General features: G+C 37.9%; 1 protein-coding gene across 9 annotated transcripts in view; it reads right to left on the reverse strand.

Annotated features, from left to right (window-relative positions):
* ZMYND8 (zinc finger MYND-type containing 8) overlaps nucleotides 1-21,283 on the reverse strand; it is a 76,638-nt gene that overhangs the window by 39,927 nt on the left and 15,428 nt on the right. For 3 of the 9 annotated variants that reach the window (XM_056353382.1, XM_056353379.1, XM_056353387.1), the window contains exons 1-2: nucleotides 16,811-16,854; nucleotides 7,872-7,942 (exon numbers count right to left, since the gene is read on the reverse strand). In XM_056353382.1, the coding sequence (XP_056209357.1) occupies nucleotides 7,872-7,942; nucleotides 16,811-16,839 (100 nt within the window). In that variant the 5' untranslated portion in view covers nucleotides 16,840-16,854. Of the gene's footprint in view, nucleotides 1-7,871; nucleotides 7,943-15,081; nucleotides 15,238-16,810; nucleotides 16,855-17,345; nucleotides 17,534-17,749; nucleotides 17,902-18,396; nucleotides 18,532-21,283 lie in introns of those variants that run through there. The other 6 variants (XM_056353388.1, XM_056353380.1, XM_056353383.1 and 3 more) reach the window with 5 other exon arrangements.

The following is a 21,283-nucleotide window of genomic DNA, read 5'->3' on the forward strand; positions in this document are numbered from 1 at the left end:
ATGCAATGCAATTCCAGACTAAAATCTAAATTAAATCATGTCTATGTATGTATTTCTAAGCATCTATTACACTTGCACTATAGTTTCTCTACCGACAAGAACTTAATGAGAACTGATATCCACAGCACATTACACAGATCTAAGTTAAGGTTTCATAGTACCCTTCCACAGATACACCTTCTTCCCTTTTTTTTTATTCTAGCACTGTTGTTTGTTCATTCAGGAAGCCAGATGGTTTAGATAACCGATACAGCCAAACCCAACAAAATCCCAAAAAACTAATTTCAGCTGAACTAGCATACCAACAAGTCCCAAAATTGACAGTGCCAGTATAAAGGAGAAGGATGGAAATGTGGCTGACATGAAGGAGCATGCCAGCATGGCAGGTCTCACTTAGATCAGCATATTGCCTTCATGCTGCATCCTCAGTGCAACAGACAGCAAGCCAATTAAGAAAAGCCTGAGTAAACTGGTCTTACTATACATCATGATTTTCAAATTCAATCTCACAAAAACGTTTAGCAAACAAAACAAAAACCTTCTCAAAAAGTGTGGAAATTTCAGGATAAAAGTTTTTTACTGTCAGCAGTGAACTGCCCATTTTTTTGAGCTGGTATGGAAGGGAAGAAATGTTTTGCATTTCAAAATGAAGCACAGACAATCAAAAGATTTATCTTAACTGCATGAAGTTTACTGTAATTTATGAAGAGTATTAGTTATTCAAATTCTGTACCTAATTTTCTTACATTTATATTCATGTTGTATGAATAATGGGCTGTTATTAAGTGGTAATAATCTACTGCTTGTAGAACAAGACTTTTCTGTTATGGAAATTTCAGAAAGCGCGAAGAGGGAAACTCTGAAACACACTTGTTTAAACAGGAAAAAAAAAATCATCAAAAAAGGTTTTCAACATGAGTTGTGATGAAGATGGTAAATTAGCAGTCATTTTGGTTTTCCAAGAGCCAGAAACAGCAAGGTATTGTTTCAGTGAAAGCACTATTTTAATCTTCCAGAAACAGCATTAGATATCAGTAAACTGAGACTTAGTTACACCAATAAAAGTTTTCTGTGATTTAAGGAGGTTTTTGATATCTCAGTGCAAGTGGGTCAAATATGCAAAATCCTGAATTAATGTTTCCAATTAGAAACCTACTCAATTGTTCTACGTAGGTTAGACACTCAGCAAAAATGTTACTTAAACACAGTGAGCCCAAGGCTACTTCTGTTAACTATCCCTTTTATTATGACACAGAATAGTTCTGCCAACATTTGGTGAACCAGATCAAGGAATTAACTTAGATTAAATGTAACAGAACAAAAGAACAAAAATTCATGAAAGCAGTTTAATGAAGAATTCATCTGATAGCTGTAATAATCAGCCGGGCTAGCTGTTGCAGTTTAACCCCAGCTGGTAACTAAGTACAACACAGCTGCTCACTCACATCTCCTGCAGTGGGATGAGGAGAAGAATCGGGGGGGAAAAAGGTAAAACTCATGGGTGGAGGTAACAGTATAATAACTGAAATATTATAATAATAATAGTAATGAAAAGGGAGGCAACAAAAAGAGAAAGAAATAAACCCCAAGACAGCCAAGAGATGCACAATACAACCACTCACCACCCGCTGACCGATGCCCAGGCAGTCCCCCAGCAGCGATCGGCCTCCCCCAGCCAACTCGCCGCAGTTTATATACTGAGCATGACATTCTGTGGTATGGAATAGCCCTTTGGCTCATTTGGGCCAGCTGTCCTGGCTATGTTCCATCCTGGCTTCTTGCGCACCTCCTTGTTGGCAAAGCATGGGGAACTGAAAAGTCCTTGACTTAGAGGTAAGCACTACGGAGCAACAACTAAAGCATCTATGTGTTATCAACATTATTTTCACACTAAACCCAAAACACAGCACTATACCAGCCATTAGGAAGAAAATTAACTCTATCCCAGCTGAAACCAGGACACTAGCTTAAAAAAGACAGCAGCATGAGAGAAAGTACAAGACTGTAAAGGTGACTGAAGACTGCTTAAGCTGTCATTACCCCACAGAAATGTATAATTATGCCTTTAGAAGGACAAGAACAAAAACAGAAAACTGACTTCCACCTAGACTGTCACTCCTCTCTTTCCTCCTCCTCAAAACCTCTGAATACACACACTTTAAATGGTGTTGACGGAAATCACTGAAGAATTCTGAGAGAAAAAGGAGCAACATTAACTCCATTGTCAGCATCATTACAGTCCAATTTGACAGAACAGGCTTCAGTTAATAATTTATATGGATTCCAGAACTGTGAAGTCTCCCAGTTGTATTTATATCCTGAATGGTTGCTAATAGATTTATGATTTTTCAAATTCATTACCTACAATAGTATAGCAAGCTTAACTCTCTTCAAAACACTTAACAAAATCATGGATAAATCTGTTAGAACTTATACTCAACTTTGAGGCATTTTAATCTTATGCCAGAATTTTGCAACATGATACAGTTGCAATCAACCACTAAAGCCCTGTTCACATTCCAGAAACTTCAATTGATGCAATTAATCCAATCCAGTTGCTTAATGTAATAAATAACAGAGGTTAGCCCTGGCTGTGTAAATTCTGATCCACTCCTACTACGTTACAATTTCACACAAGTACAAAAAAGATACTGTTACTTCTTTCTTCATTGTAGGACTTCTGAAGATAAAAGAAAAAGAAACATGTCCCAACAACTTGCAACCTAAGAGATTTAAGTTGTTTATAAGCTAGAGCCTGGCTGTATACAGGGGGATGTGCTGCCCCAAAGCACTCCTGAAGACCCCCTGTTGACTACTAAGTAACAAGGGCCCTGCTCTGGAGACAGAAGCCTCCGTGGCACTTCTACTTAGTGGAGGATTCTCAAATTACAGTTCACATTGGAGTGAGAATCTCATCTCTATGTGATTAAATATTTGGTCGCTGCAAAGAAAGTTGATACGCAATTTACTATTATGAAACTGTTACAAAACATATAATGTATTCTGGAAATTCCATTTTACTAGGCATTTTGCATTTATATTCATAACATCCAAACCTTTTACCACTGAGAGAAGCCCCTGAGACCAAAGCCTTCATCAACACAAACCTGCAGCAATACAAAAGCTGTAAAAGCTAGAATTCTCACTGTTAAGCACTAGTGTTTCAGCATATGATTTTATGACAAGCTAGACCATCTAATGCCTAGTTGTCACTCATGGAGGCAACTCTGCTCCTAGCAATGACATCTGTCCAACTCCGTAGTGATCTGGCTCAGGGAGATAGGCAGGTAGAAAACAACTTCTATACCTAAGTCCTTAACTGACTCAGAAGAGGACTGGCTAAGAGCCAGCATAGATGTAAAGGCAATATAAGGGATGTATGATTGATGACGGGAGGAAGAGAGTTAAAGAGCTCCTTTTGACTAGTCACTAAACAGGCAATGGTTACAGTACTAGCTGAAACACGAAACACACATGGAAGTCCATCTGCCACCACAGCTAACTACTGTTGGCAGGCAGTTAGTTTTTTAGCAGAAAACTAATGCGAAAATTAAAAAAAAAAACCCACAACAAACAAATTCTTCCAGGTTAATAGGATGAAAAAGCCCAGTGGAGAGTTCACTGCTGTCCAAAGAGAACACTTAAATGCAAGTGAAGATAGAATGCCACCAAAACAATTAAGTTTGTTATGCTGCTCTGGAACCACAACTTGGAAATACTCAGAAAATTATCTTGCAAGCCCCATCCTGAAGTACTTAATAAACAAAGTTTAAAAGCAGGCCATAGGGCAAGAACAGGAATATAACAAGTTGTTTCTGTCAGACATTTAATGTATCATATGCAGTGGACAAAATATTATAATAATCTATTCCATAGCCTTTCTCCTTTGCTAAACAGCAATCCTCTGTTGACTCCATTTTATGTTTTGGGACCCTTCGTATTCTCATTAAGCTGTCATTTCCCATTTCCAGTTCTCAGATGCCTTATGCCTTCTTGTTCTGATCAAAAGCCTCGTGTATTTTAAAACCTTGTCTCTAGTAAAGCTGCATACACAGAGATTATAAGCAGATTTAAATTATAACTGCTACAGTAACTCTACTTCTCTTCCCTTCCCCACCTCACCAGATGTCTGTCCCCACAACATTTTGCAGACAGGCACTTCTATATAATAGTAGGGTTGATCAGTTCATGATTCAGACAAAAAACTAATACTATAAAAAATTATCAAATTTCTGCCAAATCAGCTGCTTGATATAGCTTACTATGCAACAGTATAAGCATCAGTGCCAGCCTAAGGAGAAAGGTAGAAAAATGCGGCTGAAGATGAGTGTGTAGGGCTGCGTAGCTCTAACCACAGCTACAGACTCACTCTTACATATCACATTATAAAGTGTAAGTAAGAAGTGTCAGCTATGGTTTTAAGCTCTAGTTTTATTACAGCTTAACCCTACCTAAATGCTTGCTAACAAAGCCCTATACTTCCTGCACCCAACTGGTATACTCCTGCCTTCTCTCTTAAACCAGTTCTGGCAGTCTACCAAGCCATTTCAGCACACTAAGCTGGTAGAATACTATTCATGTTTTATGGTTCAGCTAAGTTTCCTGCCAGCTTAGGTATGGAAGGAAGTGGATAAAACTGCTGCATTGAGCAGTTTGACCAGCTTAGGCTGCTTTGAAACCACCACCTTACTTAAACCAATCCAACGGCTATGTTAACACCCTTGTTACAGATTAAACAATGCATGTTGCAGCTTAGCTTAAAATGAACTGGAATTGATTTATAGCAATTAAAATTAAAGTGCTTATACCAAAGCAAGAATGTCCATGAAGAAGTCTGCATCAGGCAAACTGGTTTTAAAGCAATTTAATTTATTATCCTATAACTTTCTTTTGACATGGCCTCACATGAGCTGTACAAACTGTAGCAGAGCAAGTTGGGTTACTAACTTGCAGCATAGCAGCCTTTCCAGTACAAGTGTGAAGTTACACAACACCACTGACTGATCTCCTGCACAGGCTTTTCAGACCATCAAAATACCAAACAAAGAAGAGCTGCATGCTTCCCTTAAGGGTTTGTCTACATAGGGTCAGTTTAATCGTCTACATTCTTTCTAAAACAATGTAAAACTCCGAACAAGATTAAGATTACAAGAGGATACATCCCACCAGTTCAGAACCCTGATGTACTTTTCCTGCCTTATACAGAGTGTAACTAGTTGTACAATTCTGGTATGTGACCTTTCTGCTGCAGAAACACTGCACTGAACAGAGAACCTTGTTTCAATCCAAGTAACAGAAGTCCAGAATAATTCACTTTAGCAGGCCTGTAATAGGGCCAGCTCTTGGCAGATGACATTTATGATCCTTTTATTTTTTACGCAAAACTACACCTTCAACTATTATGAAGTTCTACTACTAATTCATAGATTAGGCTAGGAATACAGCAAAGCAAGATGACTTACAGGCACGTCTCAAGATTTCTTTACAACACACACCACTTCACTGAAAAAAATATATGCCTGCAAGGGCTTGAGGTGAGTAGTTGTTACTTTTGCCCACAGAATGGTGCTGGCATGGGTTTTCTCAATATACATGTCAAATTTAACAAAACCATTAAAGCAAATCATTATCTAGTTGAATATCAATTCCATTATTATTATTCAATCAATTCAATCTCTTGTTAAGTTTTATCTTCGCTATGGTGATGTACAAAGGCTGTTCAGATCACTCTCACTGGTGTTTAAGGGTCCTACTGTGTACAGACCAGCAGGAACTTCCACACAGTGACAGCCTGGGCCAATCTAAACTAGCACTGTGGCAATCCTGTCTTTGTCTTCCAAATCCCTTTCCTTTCAGTCACTACCCAATCTTGCCTATAAGCTGGTTCAGGGAGTTGTATCAACAGTAAACTCAGTACAAAAACAGGCACCTTTTTCTGCCAGGTTAGCTCCCCCCAAATTCACCAAATTGACCAGAGCCCACAAAGCAAGGGGAGCTGCAGGATCAGGTGGCTGAGAAGGCTGGGAGATGGAAGACTGACCCTTTCAATAACCACAAGGTATTAAATCAGCTCACTGTCCTGGGAAATGTCATCTTAACCCTACAAAAATAAAAAAGTAAAAAGTTTCCCATGGGCTTAATTCATTGCAACAGTACACCTTGAGTGAGGTCAGACCAGCATTAGAACTAACGTAAGGGAAAAGTACTTTTTTTTCATGGACCATATACCTGATCCCAAGTAAAGCAACAGAATGAAAATGCAGGCATCTACATAAACAGGTATCAGTCTCATAAATAATTTTCAGACATTATGTCAGTGACACAACTAATAGTTTAGCTCCCTTGATGCATGTGAAACTCTTATTAGTACTAATATTTGGCCAAAGTCTTTCTAAGGACAAATGAAGGTGAGATTTCATGGGCAGCTAAATGCATCTAATAATTCCCTTTGTCTCTTATACTGAGTTCTCATATTCACCAAACTTTCACAAACTGGTCACTAAACAGTTTTTAAGTTGGTTAGAAAGTTCGCGCAGCTGGGATCTGACAAAGACCACAAAGGAAGTAAGCAGTGGGAGTACAAAGCTGGGAGCTTACTCCATTCAGTAACAATCATTAAAGCAACAAAAAATAGTTCACTTTCTGCTGGCTTAGAAAACTGAAACACAGAGACAAGTAAATATCAAAAGCAGTCCAATGATGAAGACTGATATGCAAGGCCAGAAGCAGAGAAGGGAGAAAAGGATAGGCAGAAGCAGCGAAAGGGGCAAGCAAATCTCTTCTGAGCTGTCAGACTGTACATACTACTTCATCTAACCATATCATGAGAACTGAAACAGGAAATTTACTGTCCATTAGTACAAGACCTAAATGCAATTTAATAACCATGTTACCTACCCAAGCTACCTCATTAAAAAAACAAAGGAATGCACATGATCTGTGCCACACTTTCAAGACAATTACATCTGCACATTCAGGATTAACTAGACTTATGACCCGTGTAGTAGAAATGTGAAAGTAAGTGGGTATGTGCCAGAATTTTAAAAGGATGGTAGTAACCCCTGCTGACATTTTACAGAAATGGCTTTCAAGTAAACTGAGCTGCAAAGTCAGGTGCAAGTACAAAAGGAGATGGACAGGCAGTCGGCAGTCAATTATAATGAACTGGAGTAAACAATTAAGTGCAAGTATTCTGAATGAAGAGCATTTCTGTCCCTCCACTTCAAATGATCGTGGGAATATTTACACTGATATAGATGGTTACATATTTGGATTTCTTTATGCTAAGAAATAACATCATTTGCCTGTAGTAACTCATTCATAGGGAAAACTCCAGAAACCAGAAGGACAGAAATTCTCTCAGTCACCTACAATTCCACCAATAAGTTTAATTCATTTCAGGAATGGGTATGTAAGTGTCCATGAAATACATACTCTGCAGGGACCAATTTCTGTGGAAACAGAAATGTTACTGTTCTTCTTTATTCTTAGGAAAATTAGGTATCATTACTGTAGAAAATTCTACCTTATTAATATTATTACTAGTACTACTATTTTCTCCTACATTAAAAATCTGAAAGTACTTTAAAGGAAGCCAGGGCAAGATACAAGAAGCTGAAGTTCTTCCACAATTTAATCTAAGTTAGTTACTCATAAACCAGAAATAACACTGCAGGGGTGGGGAAGTTTAACATATAATGAAAACCAAGCAAAAATTAAAACACTTTCTGACATACAACAATCACTGTAAAATATACAATGAGTCTTGAGTCTTCACTCCAGAGCAGCTTCATGGTAGACTGCACAGTTTCACTATCCTGGTTTACAAATATTCATGCATTGTAGAGCACAGAAAAAATATTCCTTCTTACCTTTGGATCGAGTGGAGATATCCATCCCCTCCACCACCTCCTGCTCTGCCTTTATTTCCTCTTCAGCCAAGCTGCAGGATTCAAAAAGGTCAATTAGAACAGTTATAGACTGTATTTTTCCCATGTCTCATATATAAAAGTTCAATATAACACTATTAAATACAACTATATTAAAATTCCTAATGAAATGAAAGGTTTGCTGTTTGCCAGAGTATACACTGACCAAAACATCTAAAGAAACAATCCAGGTATGCATGTGTGTTGCATGTTATCAACTACAAAAGTAACATTTTCGTACTACCAACGGCCTTGTAACACGTACTGAAGATCATACCACTGTATGTATAGATTCTGTGTGACAAACAGGAATTCTGTTCCTTGTAGCTCCTAATCTAAGGCCTCCATAAACTGTGTGGATGGATGCCTGCTAACATTTAAACACTCATCAGCGTGAATGAACAGCTTAGCTGAAGTACAGATTTAGCAACATAGAACAGCTTGCAAAATTAGAAGGTACAATGCACTTCTAAAAACTATTAAATAATTTCAAGAATCTTGAAACTAGACTATACATAGAAAACAATGTTTATAATTTATTGGCAATACAATTCCACCAATTATTAACTATAATAAAGAGTAAATAAAACAGTTGTTACTATTATTCAACCATTCAATCTTACATAGACAGTTTTAGTTTAATCCAGGCAAGATTAAATGATTAAGTAATGACAAACTATATCTGACTTTCTGATATTCTAGATTCTTACTGTGATGTCATTCAAGAAAATAACTCAATGAATTTGGCTAGTTACAACAGTTTGAGGAAGGAAGGTGGAAAGGGGAAGAAAAAAGAACTAGAATGAATATGAAGTTACACACCAGTTTTGGAGAATCTGACTATCGTAGATGAAAGATAAAAGAAAACATGATGTTGAAGGAAACACAAATTCAAAATGACAGACAAATGAGGTTATGGTGCCTGAAGCAGGTATCACAGTCGTCCACAAATACCATCAGACCACAACAGCCAAGTGGGACATGGATTTTTTTCCTCTGTAGTGCCAATTTCATGTCTAGTCTGTTAATGATACCACTGCACATTGATACAGCAGACCATGAACTACTGCTGTTATGGAGTGGGCTCAGATTCCATTCAGCCACCCCAGCTCTAGGAACAGCTATTTCTACCAGAGGCCAGGAGGCCAGCTAGAGACCTTTGCTTTAGCCACTGTGTTAAATCGCCTGAGACAGCTCATGAGAGCTGGGAAACAACACTGAGGACTTGGTTACATTTATATCAGAGAAACTCTTCAGCCTGACAAACAGTTTATATTAGCAGAAGTTTTGTTACTAGTATAACCTAAAACAGCTTCCTAAACAAAGTAAAACTTACCAGCAGGACTTTTCATCTTGTATTTGCTAAAACTGCTTTTAATCAACTGTCAGCTACTGGGGGGTTGGGTTGCAATTACTTTCACACTTCTAATCAGGACAGTTATGTCAGAAAAAATTTTAAATACAAATTAACTGAGCTCAATATATGGAAGACCCAAAGCTGCGAAGATCCATGAACTTCAGAAATCATTACTCTCTATTTGTCATTTGTATATAGCAATAATTTACAAAATTAAGCTCTTCAACGTCATAAAACACTGAAGAGAAGTTCTATTCTACCAGCATCCAATCTCCCATCTCATGGACTATGCTGCTAATTTCAGTAGCAAGGAAAGGCACCATGTGACCAGAATTATGGTAAACGTGTAGTACAGTTGACCCTAGCACAATCCTTCTCAGATTTATTTTGCATGGGCAGATTAAATGCATAACATAGTTGACTGTACCACAATGCTCACCAATTTACTATGCATGGGCAGCTCAATTATACTGCACATTTGTTACACCCTTTCCCAGAGGGCTTCCAGCAAAGAGGACCTGGCAGTGTGTTGCAGACTCCAAAACATTTCATGCACCACTTGCCTCTGCCCATTCTCTTTCCTAAGCAACGGGAAGGGATGGGCTCAGGGGATAGGTTCATTGCTCTCTTCCAATGTTGCATTGGGTTTTTTCTTCCCCTCCCCCCCTTTATTTCAATATCACCAAACTGTAACAAATTCCTTATTTTTAAAACATCATGTATATATGATTAATAATACGCACAGGTAAATATGTAACAACATAGTCATTCTGTCATAAGTGAAGTAATTTCGCAGTACACATTACCTGGTTTTAAAATACAGATCCAGTTTCAGCCACAGACTAGGACATACAAGTCTTTACGCGACTCAGATTGAAGTCTTAAGATCATTTTACACAGGTTGCTACTAAAAGGAATGGTTATCCCAATCCCAAATTTCATGTTCCAGAAACAGCATTCATTTTAACTGAATCAGTTTTGTGATCCAGCTCACTGTGCAGCTGGATGTGCAGAAAAGAGGAAATGGGAGTGTACCACGTGTGGGAAGAGGGGGGTGAGGGGTAGCGTTAATATCCTTTCAACAGCAGCTCACATTTAAGTTTCATTACAGCAATCATAACATTCCAGACTTATCCAAATTATCAGGTGCATTTTGTTCAAATCACAATCTCACGGGAGCATGACACAAGAAAGATACAGTAGTTGCTACAAATCGGTATTACAAGACACAGTTGTGCGTGAACCCTGGCTGAGAAATGGTTGTGAGAGATGAATACAGCAACACAGTAGCAGGAACTGTTCCTACCTCCCTGAGCAAAGCAGCAGGGGAAGTTACAGTGCTGGTGGGAAATGCTCTGCACCCGTGGGCCCGAACCTAGCAGGGCAGGGCTGTTACACGTCAGGATTCCTACGTATTAGCTACAGCGTATGATGTTTCTTCAGCTCTAAATGTGTCTCTCCCCATCTAATGAGCTTAATTTACGAAATTCAGCCAGTTTCCTCCATCAACTTTTCAGTGTTCTTTCAATAGATCTATAGAGGCAAGAAAAACATTCTTCATAAGCAGTTCCAAGGTGAATAAAGTATCTTCACTTGATACAGCACATAAAAGATGCCTGAAGACAAGTTTCCCAAATATCTGAAATATTAATGAACAGCTGAAAATGCATTCACCACTTCACACAGAAGTTCTTCATTTTCCTTTGCAGTGGGGGTGCATATATCCTATACAGACATATGCACACTGTGCGTCACCCACAACTAAAACAGAATTCAGCAATTATCTACTACACTATGAAAACTGAGCCTTGCAAGAACAGATTGCATCTCCATATCCTCTACTATAATTAATCTTGCTCAATCTTTTAAGGGCAGAAACATTTAAGTATGTAAGAAAACCAGTGAGATTGTTCTGAAAAAAAAAACAAGGGGGGGGGGGGGGGCAGAACAGGACAGTTAAATAAGCATATTAGACATAGCTATAAAAGATACTTAAAATTCACAGCTCTTCAGAAGCATGTCCCATTGTTTTATTTACTGTCATGTATTATGACTTGCACAAAGTGACATTGTTTGAAGGGTGGCAGTGATGACTGTAGAATCTTTAAAATTCAAGTTTATAAATACATGCTAGCAATTCACAGCAAGTTTACAGTAACTTTTCTAAAGCTGACCGATCTTTTCACCTTCACATTTTCCATCAATACAAGAAATATTCTGAAAATGCTTTGTAAAAGCACAAACTTCTAAATGCAGAAATTTCATTAGCAAAAGACTTCCAATTAAATAATTCAAGAGAAACAGGTCCTTAATGCAGGTGCCTTACTACTACCCAATAACAAAACAAAAAAGAAAATTAAACCCAGTAGCAAAACAACTATAAACAAGCATCTAGTTCTATGGAAACAGTAACTGTATGATCAAGTAGACTATTCTAGAGAGTTTTATTTTGAGAATTCATTTTTGCAGGGCTTAGAGCTGTTATTTCAGATAGCATGCATCAGTATCATGCATGTGCACTATGAATGTGATGCTCTGATGTTGCAGATCAGAAATGATACTGGTATACACTCAATCAACTACCTATATGAATACAATAAATACCTTATGTCATTCTGAAAGTTACTCTTATTTCCTTATTAAGATGAATGATCACAGACAAGCATATTTTAAGAACACAACTGAAACTTAAGCTTTGCCAGTTTCACTGTCAATTGACTAGAACACCAATTAATCATTTAAAACTTCCCTACTCCTATTGACAAAAACTGGAGAAAAAAAAAGGGAAGAAATTCTTTTCTAAAATGTTAAACTGATTTGTTTCATACAAATTACTTTAACATGTCTGAATGAGGGGGAAAGGGGTGGAGGTTATTCCTCTGGGGACAGCTGGGGACAGAAAGAAAAAAAAAATAAGGACTGCAAACGTACAAGATTTATTGATACTTAGGTAAAACCACAAACAGAACTTAACTGCCTAATTTTTAAATATGTTCTCTGTTAAACTGAAGAGAGGATGGGAGTTTTTATATGAAATTCAGTTTTTCATATATCAGACCAGTAAATAAAATACTGACTTTTGTTTAGGAAAACCATTCCTGTACTAGTAGTAATACCTACCTGAGAAAATGTACACATACAAAAATATTTAAAACTGCTCTAACCTATATTAACTACAAAGAGCAATTAAAAGTTGCAGATGAACTACTGCACCTTGACATTTAACCAAGAAAAACTGACAGATCTGGAAAACCACTCGAAACAGCTAATGCCCACATATACAATCTCAATCTCATTAGGGAATAAACACATTAAATTAAAATCAAGAACTATGTATTTATGGAATTCATTTTTCCTTTTAATTAATAGAAAACAAAACAAAAAAACACCCTAATTTAAGACTATAAGCACTAAAACTGAATGTCATCCTTAAGATTCAATTCCTGCCTCTCCTGTATCACATTTGTGAGTAGCAATTTTAAATAATGATTTCAAAAAACTGCATTCAATAAAAATTTGAAAAAAATATTTGCATGCCATTGCTGAATAAATAGCAGCTTTGTATAAGCACTCACCTATAACAGTCTCTTACTCATCGGTAGCTATGCTATTTATGCAGGATTCTTAAAATGGCGTCTGACAGCACTGCACTGCCTCATTCCTGTACTGTAGCTAAAATGGTAGCAGTTTATTCAATAACAGTATCTCTTTTTTAAACAGCAGTGCTATATTTGAAGCAAGTATCTAAATATCAGAAATGGTAAAGTACGACAAAAGGACACCTGACATCCAAATGTTTAACTAAAAAGGCACAAGACAGGGAGTTTTGTGAAGACACAGGTTACTAAGGAAATCACTCAATTTTAGATTCACTCTCCAGTTTGAGCACCTCATGTTTTACATTTCCTTTCGCAGAATTCCCTGCAAAATGCTCAATTTGTGTTAAGGAATTAACACACAAAAAATGCTTGTTCAGATATCTACATAAAGCAATGTTTAAGCTAGTTACCTCTGATAACAAGCAAAGTAAATCTATATACATATTTAATCTAAAGAACATTTAGGTCATTTTTTAAACCCTCTTCTTATTCAGTGTGCAATCATATTAGCTCCACAGAAGAGAAAATTCTGGGAGGGATGGAGATCCTTGGTGTCACATAATCTTCTTTAAGACTATAAACTATAGAGCTCAGGCCCAAGCAAGGCAGCCAGAATAGCTATAGATTTCAGATGCTAAAAACATAATTTGAGAACAATCATGTATGGAAGTAAAGGCTTATGCTGCTTAAATTAAGGATCTTAACATCCTGCTACAGCATGGCTTTAATCTCACAGTATGAAACTCAGATGCTATGACAACTGACAATAAAGGGTTAACATAAGAATGACAGACAACTTCTACCAAATAAATAAAACTCAGCTCCTATGTAGCTATTTCTAAATTAGACTTTAACCCATGAATACAAGACATGTTTTTTAATAAATACATGTAAAATACTTTCTAAATACAATTTAAAGGGACAAGCTTGATGGCCTACTACAACGGTTTTCAGTCTCTGGTTTGCAGACCCCTCAAAGCCAGTGTACTACTACTAAGGGGTTTGCAGACAATAACTAAGTAAATCAAACCTAGTCTAACAGGCTTAAATTCACAATAATGGGATTCATGTGCCCATGGGAAAAAATATTAGGTACCCACAGATAACAAAATTTGAAAACTGCTGTCTACCACATTCTACATGGGCAAAGGTTATGTTCAACTTCTAAGATATTTAGAAGATTCAAATTAATAGCCCAAATTCTAGACAGAGGAGAGCTTTTACTGAGATTTAGCACCCTTTAACCAGTTATGCTGAAGTGGCACCATTACTATGGAAAACCTACCATAACCTATCACTTTTCAGCTACTGGATCCACATGGTCAATACACTTGAAAACAAAGCAAAAAGGAAAAAAAAAAGAAAACCACAACCAAACAACAAGCAAAAGTGGTATCACAGAATGGAAGACACCTCAGGAAGATGAGCCAGTTGAAGTTTTTGGACACTGATATAAAGGAATAAATTTGTAATATAATCTACCTATTTATGATTTTTGAGCATGAAGTTCCTTTTATTATATGCTTCCTTAGTAGCAACGTAGGTTTTCCACTACATTTCAATACTTCTGCCTAATTTGAGGGGGGGAAATGTCAAATTTGGAGTGGTTTATACTTTGCATTTTTTCTCCATTCTCAGTATGTTAAGTAGTGTCATTTGTTTAAAGAAATCACTCAGTTTTTCCCTAGCACTATTTAGCTTCCAACTAAAACAGTTTGACTGCAAAGAATGAAAGAGGCATGTAGCTTTCATAAAGCTACTGTTTTCATCATAATTTATAATCCAGATCACTCTTTTGTTTTTCCCCCACTGCATTCTTTGTCCAGCTAATTACAAAAGTAACTGGATGTTGGCACTAAATAATAATGGCTAATCATATTCATCCTGGGCAATTCAAATTACTCTTTAGTAGCCAGAAAACTTAAAAGTGCAATTATACGATTAACTGCTAGTTAACATTAGAATAATGGCCATTTGCTACAAGCTGAATAAACCTCAGCTACATTGCTTCACACATGTCCTGTCTAACTGTGAGATTAACAAGATTCAGTCCTGTAAAATCTTGGGTAGAAAGAATACGTGCTTTTTCCCCACGTCTATCAAACAAAACCCCACATTCCATCTGTCCTGAACAGTAGAAAAAATGGCAGAGTGCTTCTTATTATGCAATCTATGAAAGTTAGTGATAACATCATACCTTGACAAAGCACCAAAAATATATGAGATTCTTCAGCTTGGCTGAATTTGCTTTACTTAGATGGAACAAAGATGGTAGAAATTTCCAGAAGGCCTTTCTCAGTCTTGCCACTGCAATTGTCAATCTTTAACCTATCCTCTGCTTCTATTGGCTCAAGTACTCCATGGAGCAGCGCGATTGGGCTGATCTGTAAAACAACACTGCTGTCTCTACCTTGCCTCAGACATCTTGCTGCAATGCAGACATTTATTTTTTGTGAACTATAAAAGAATTATATTTGAGTGATTAAAAATAGTGAACTTTAACAGACTCACGATGCTATGTTTCATTACATGCACAAGGGCAGCTCATACAAATATGCTTCACTGTCAGCAGTGTGTCTGGAGGTGCAGATTTGAAACAGATCCTAGTTTAACAAAACCTGTGGGAGCCATTTTAATACCAGCTTTCTGATTGCAGATCACTTACTCCTGCTTCCTCATATTAAACAAATATTATGTTGTGTGCTATTTAAGACTGAAAGTAAACTGCTAATGTGTATAAACTACTGCTAGGAAAATTATGTCCAGAAGTCATTTCTGTTTTTAGCAACCGAAGAAAAAAACAACAGAGTAACTTCTTAGCTGTGTTATCACTTCTATGTATGCAGAAAAATGTATTAAAATTGCATACAAAAAGGCTATCACATGAAACTCAAGTGTTACAACTCAGCGGTGTTTCAAAATGAAACAGACACTGGGGGGGGGGGAGGGGGGGGCTGTTAAGCAAAGTGAGTTATTGGAAGTAAGATACTCATGCTGACAAACCAGAAGTAAATTGCTACAGAATGTTACCAAATGCATGGCACCCTTCTACAAAAGGTAGCATGTACTGTACCCCGGTGCAGTCATTTGCAAAGCAAGCTGAGCTCTGAATTCTTTCCTAAAATCCTGAATGTGTGTGGACTGTTAAAACAAGTGCAAAATCTATATTAAAAGCACAAAAGATCACCCTGCCTCTGCTTCTGTAATAATACTGGTGATCCCTGAAAAACAGCTTGTTGAAACAAGCATGCAAGCACTACAATCAAAATCTCAATAAAGAGCACAAAATGTTGTAAAGTAGTTATAAATCAAGCAAGTCTGTCTAAGATTATACTTTGTGTATATCAGAAATATATGTTCATTAGGCATTATTTACTTTACTTCATAAGGTCACTTCATTGCTGAGTACTAGCACTTTCATCACACCTCAAAAGCCTACGGAACAACGAAAAATGCACTCTTCCCCACAAACATGGTAATTAATGATCTATGAACAAACAGCAAGTAGAATATTTTTCACTGGCCTGAGGTAAACAGTAAGTATAAGCTTCAAAGTTTAGAGGCAAATTATTTAAAAAAATAGTGCATTCAAATTGGAACAGTTTACATGTGCAAGTCCCTTAAAATGGACGCTAAGCAAATCTGCTTTTTTTTATATGACTAACCACTAACATTACTTCATTTACTGGACTAACTGACCTAGTAAAAATAAAATGTTTGGAAAACTGTTAAAAAATGTTCAGAGTAGCATGCTGCTTACTTACCAACTGTTCAAGCACCCATCTCATTTTTCCAGTTAAGAAGATACAACAGGCTGGCAGATTTGGGAATTGATCAAAAAGGAATTTCTTGAAATAATTACGTAGCATTAAACCAAAAGTTAAAAAAAAAAAAGAAAAAGAAAAAAAAAAGAGGAAAAAACCCACCAAGAACGAACAACATGTACTACTGTCATGAACCACACATGATTTTATATCCTCTGGACTCCACAAGACAGAACTGTGGCTGATACAGTGTAAAACAAAAAGGCACAGATAAAAGGTACATTAGTTTATTTGAACTATGTAAAACAAGAAAGCTAACAGTTCAAAAACATTTTCCATAAAGAATCAGATTTGTAAACAGATGTACTGCTGCATTTTATTGAGCAGCAGCCCATTTCCAAAATCTGCAGCATAAAAACTCCCTTTTAAAGGAACAAAATATTAACCATACATTGTCCCTCAGAAAGAGAAACACGTTGTATTAATTACTCCTGCAAGAAAAAAGGTTCAATAATCATTTTAAGTTAAGATAAGCTGCATAAAAAACATGATGCAACAGCACACCACCACCTAGGCCCAATATCTACAATCTGCCATTAGCACTTTTTGCTGATGTCTAGGTTCTCAAAAATCCCATATTTTCTAAGAGATAACTTATCTTAGCTATTCCATTCACTGTTTAGAAAGGTAAACTTGCCTGTTCTTCTGTCTGCCATTATCCCTGCTTGACTCCCTGTAGGGCAGTTAAATGCATCTGCTCCCTAGCTTCCATTTTCTCTTCAGCAGGCATGTGACACAACAGACAATAGTGCTGGCAAACTGCTCAGAGAGAGAAAGCTTCTTTGGAATACCAGGATCTTGATAAACTCTAAAAACACCATCCTCCTGTGAAGAAGTAGGTATGCCAAGGTTTTACCAGTCTGCAAAATAAAGCTGTGGCTAATGGCTACTAACCATGTGACCCAAGAAAGCAAATTTAAACAGTTCCAACTTAATAAAGTGCTGTGGTGTGAGTTTTGCACAACAAATCACAGAGAATCACACTCTCAACCCACAACTCATAGGTCTTAGAGAAAAAAAAATGTAAAAAGTAAGGCTTACCTCTGTGGATGCATTGTTAACACAGTGTTATGTCAATACTTATAAAACATGGAGGACAGGCTCTCAGTACTCAGGCAGAAAGGGCTTGGCACTTCAGCTTGATGATCTGTCTTCCTAATAAAAGCTAATCCCGGATTGGCTACTTTGGTAAATCTGAATGTAAAGCTTCAGGGGATTGGCTGAAACACTTCCTGAGCGATTATCTTTGTGCAGCTCTGGCAAGCAGGAGCCATCCTGTGCACAGAGAAGACAGGCTAAGCTAGGCCTGTTTCAGCACAAGAAACTTGGAAAGAAACCCCAAATGTGCGCTCCCCGGCTAAAATACACAGATTTTCGAGCAGAGGGAAGTGATCGCAAACTGCCTGCCTGAGCAAATGTGTCTCAACATGCCACTGCTGAGGGCATTTGGGTATTTTAAAACCGAAGGAGGAAGGGTTCACCCAGGTCACAAAAGCTGTTCTTCATAAACAAAAAGCTAAACCCACTTTGCTGGCGTTCTGCAGCGTGTTGCAGGCAGAAAGCAAGGCCACAGAAAAGAGAGCAAAACATACTGAAACTGAACATGCACAGGACGGGCTGAAACTAGTAACTGAAAATTCAGAGAGAATTCTTCTGTTCCAGAATGTAAACAACATATTAACACCTACCGTAGCAACCATATACCGACAGGGTGAGTTCTTTAGATACTATGATAAGCCGAGCCTTAAATAGGAAAAACTTCACAGCTCATTTCCACAAAAACTACTGTACAACTGAATTGGCATGATGGCAGAGGGCAGCTGCCATGCAGTGCATGTCCTCCCTGTTTACAAACGCGCTGCAGCAGCAGAGCATAACCAAAGCCCTGCAGATATTGCCCCCTCCCCCCCCCGGCCTGCCCGGGCTGTCTGTTACACACAAATTCTGACTTCCGTGTCAGCCGGCTGCAGCTGCAGCTTCCTGTCTGTTAACCCTGTCGGACCTGGTGCTTTGTAAGGTACCACACAGACCCTAAAAAGACTTATTTTTCCCTACTTGGCAAGTTATCTGTCTGCTTTCACAAAAACATGAATATAGCTTTTTCAGATGTTTGCGCTTTACCTTTTATCTTCTCCCACAATCCGGCAAATGAAACAAAAGGAGAAAACGGCATGTAAGCAACCGGTTTGATCTTGGGCCAGTTCCCAAGCATTTGATTCAAAACGTGATTTGGTTCTTTTCCCTAATGCAGTGAAAGTGGGAGTGCCAGGAAGGAAGAAAGCCTTAACTCCAGATGAATATTTTAAAGGTCAGATCTTCAGAAAGGCCCCAACAAGCCTTTACGCTCTTGTTCAAAATTTCGCATCTGCATTAGGTAGCTCAGCATTGTTATTCCACAGCCATCAGCAAATCACAATGGAAACCACAGACAGAAAGGTGATTCTGAAGCATGTTGCATATAATCAAAGGATTATTTATTAAAAAAAATAAAACCAAATAAAGTTGTAGAGGAAGAGAGGTTTCACATTAAAACAATCATTATTAAATAATGAGCTAAAATAATCCAAGCAAAATAAACATTCTTCCAATACAGCATGCAAGTTCCAGGATTGTGCAAAACCAGTTATACAAAACCCTCTCCCATAAATCAAGGCCAGTTGCAAACAGAATACACACTTTGCTCTACCTTGACTCAAAGGCTAATGACCCCAGAAACAATCACCACACATAAAACTAGTGCCCTCCCTTAGCTCCAGCCAGCACCTTTCATGATACTACTTTACCGAAAGCCGACATGACTCATAACTAGGCAACTCTGCAAAATTAATAATCCTACTCTGCATTGTCCCATACTGCATTCACATTATTTCTTGAGATACCATTGTCACAGGAAAACTGCCAAACCATCCTATCACTGTGCTTACATTTTTTGTGTTCTTGCATTTTAGGCTGCAACAGCGGATTAACAGCCCAGAGTATAAATTCTCATCTCATCAGTAATTCTGGAGTCCCTGCTGGAAGCATTTTCCCTTTTTAGCTTTGGCAAAGTTTTTCAGGGCAGGGAGCAGGAAGGCTCATGGATTACACTGGCAGTTTGTTCTGGTTTAGGAATGTAGCAGAAACTAGAGAGAGTACTGCTATAAAGGGAATCGTACAGCCCACTACAGCAGCAAGAACACACTGGAAATGCATGACATTCAAGTGCATACTTGCATCAGTTTTAACAGCTCAAACTATTCCAGATAAATTTCTTTTTAATTGTATACCTAAAGGCCTATGCCACTCAGATTATCACACACACACACACACAAACATCCACATTTTGATGCCTCCATATAGTAAATGTGAGGATTGTCAGCCATTAACAGCTATGCTCATTGTTTGACTGTTCTACTCTAATATTACTCTATTAAAAACAATAATCCTAATCCCTATGAAGTCCAGCAAAGGAGCAAAACTAGATACACTGACTTTGTCAATGCTCTGTGCTAAGCAAGACCCGACTCTGGTATCACTGATGGTGAGTGGGAACACTGCCAAACTGACACACTTGAACCTATCTGGGAGTGAATCAGCCTGCAGCAGATAGATAGAAGCAGAATCTGCCTTAGAAAAGGCCTCAGGTCCTGTCCTCTAGATTCAAGGAAATGGTGGCCCAAATGCAAAAGAAAAATTTATAAACCTGCAGTCATTAGCAAGAACAGAAACCTAGAAAGCGTATCAGACAGAATATAACATTTGTATTCAGCCACTGGGCTACTCTGCTAAAACAGACAAAAGCATTCTGTCAGGAACCAGAAAGAGAAAGCTTGAAATATCTTTCTCTCTACTTTCTTGTCCATACACATATTTTGCAATAGGAGGTACAAGTCTGGTATAATGACACACAGAATTCTGAAGATTGTATCCATTAAGACACAATGATTGCATGTCCTACTGCAGCTTGACCAATTCTTTCACATAGGAGTGGTGAATTTTTTTTGGTTGGGGGGGGGAGGGGGGTGGGGAGGGGGGGTGGGGAGGGGGGGTGGGGAGGGGGGGTGGGGAGGGCGGGGCAAGAAAGATAAAGAAAACAGAGAGTCAGGGGAAGCTAAAAGCTTTGTTAACAGAAGAGAGAGTGGAGAGATTAGATTAGCTAGTATTTGTCCTTTTCAGTGCTTTGGAGATGTTAAAGGAAAACAGAACAGGGATGTGAGGCTGGAAAAAAAAAAAAAAACAAAACAAAAAACACGCTGAAGGGAGAAACCAAAGGAAAGATGGAAAGCACGAATTCAGTCAAAAGGAGATTAACAGACAACAGTGTTAGAAGTGCAACCTACTATATTTAGAGTTCTTTGAAAAGAATTCTGTCCACTATGCAGAATCTCCAGAAAGCGCACACATCAAGCACCACAGTGTTGTAAGGGACTTAATATTACTTAATATATGCTTATATACCAAAAGCCTCAAAATTAAACAAATACCAGTAAGGAAGAGATTTGTCTGTATGACAGAAACAGGGGTTTGGGTATGTAACCCTATAGGAGATGAATCATCAGTGACAGAGAGGGAACAGTAGGTGATGGACAAAAGATG

The sequence above is a fragment of the Falco biarmicus genome, chromosome 10 (genome assembly GCF_023638135.1).
Source record: "Falco biarmicus isolate bFalBia1 chromosome 10, bFalBia1.pri, whole genome shotgun sequence".
In the NCBI taxonomy this organism is placed as follows: domain Eukaryota; kingdom Metazoa; phylum Chordata; class Aves; order Falconiformes; family Falconidae; genus Falco; species Falco biarmicus.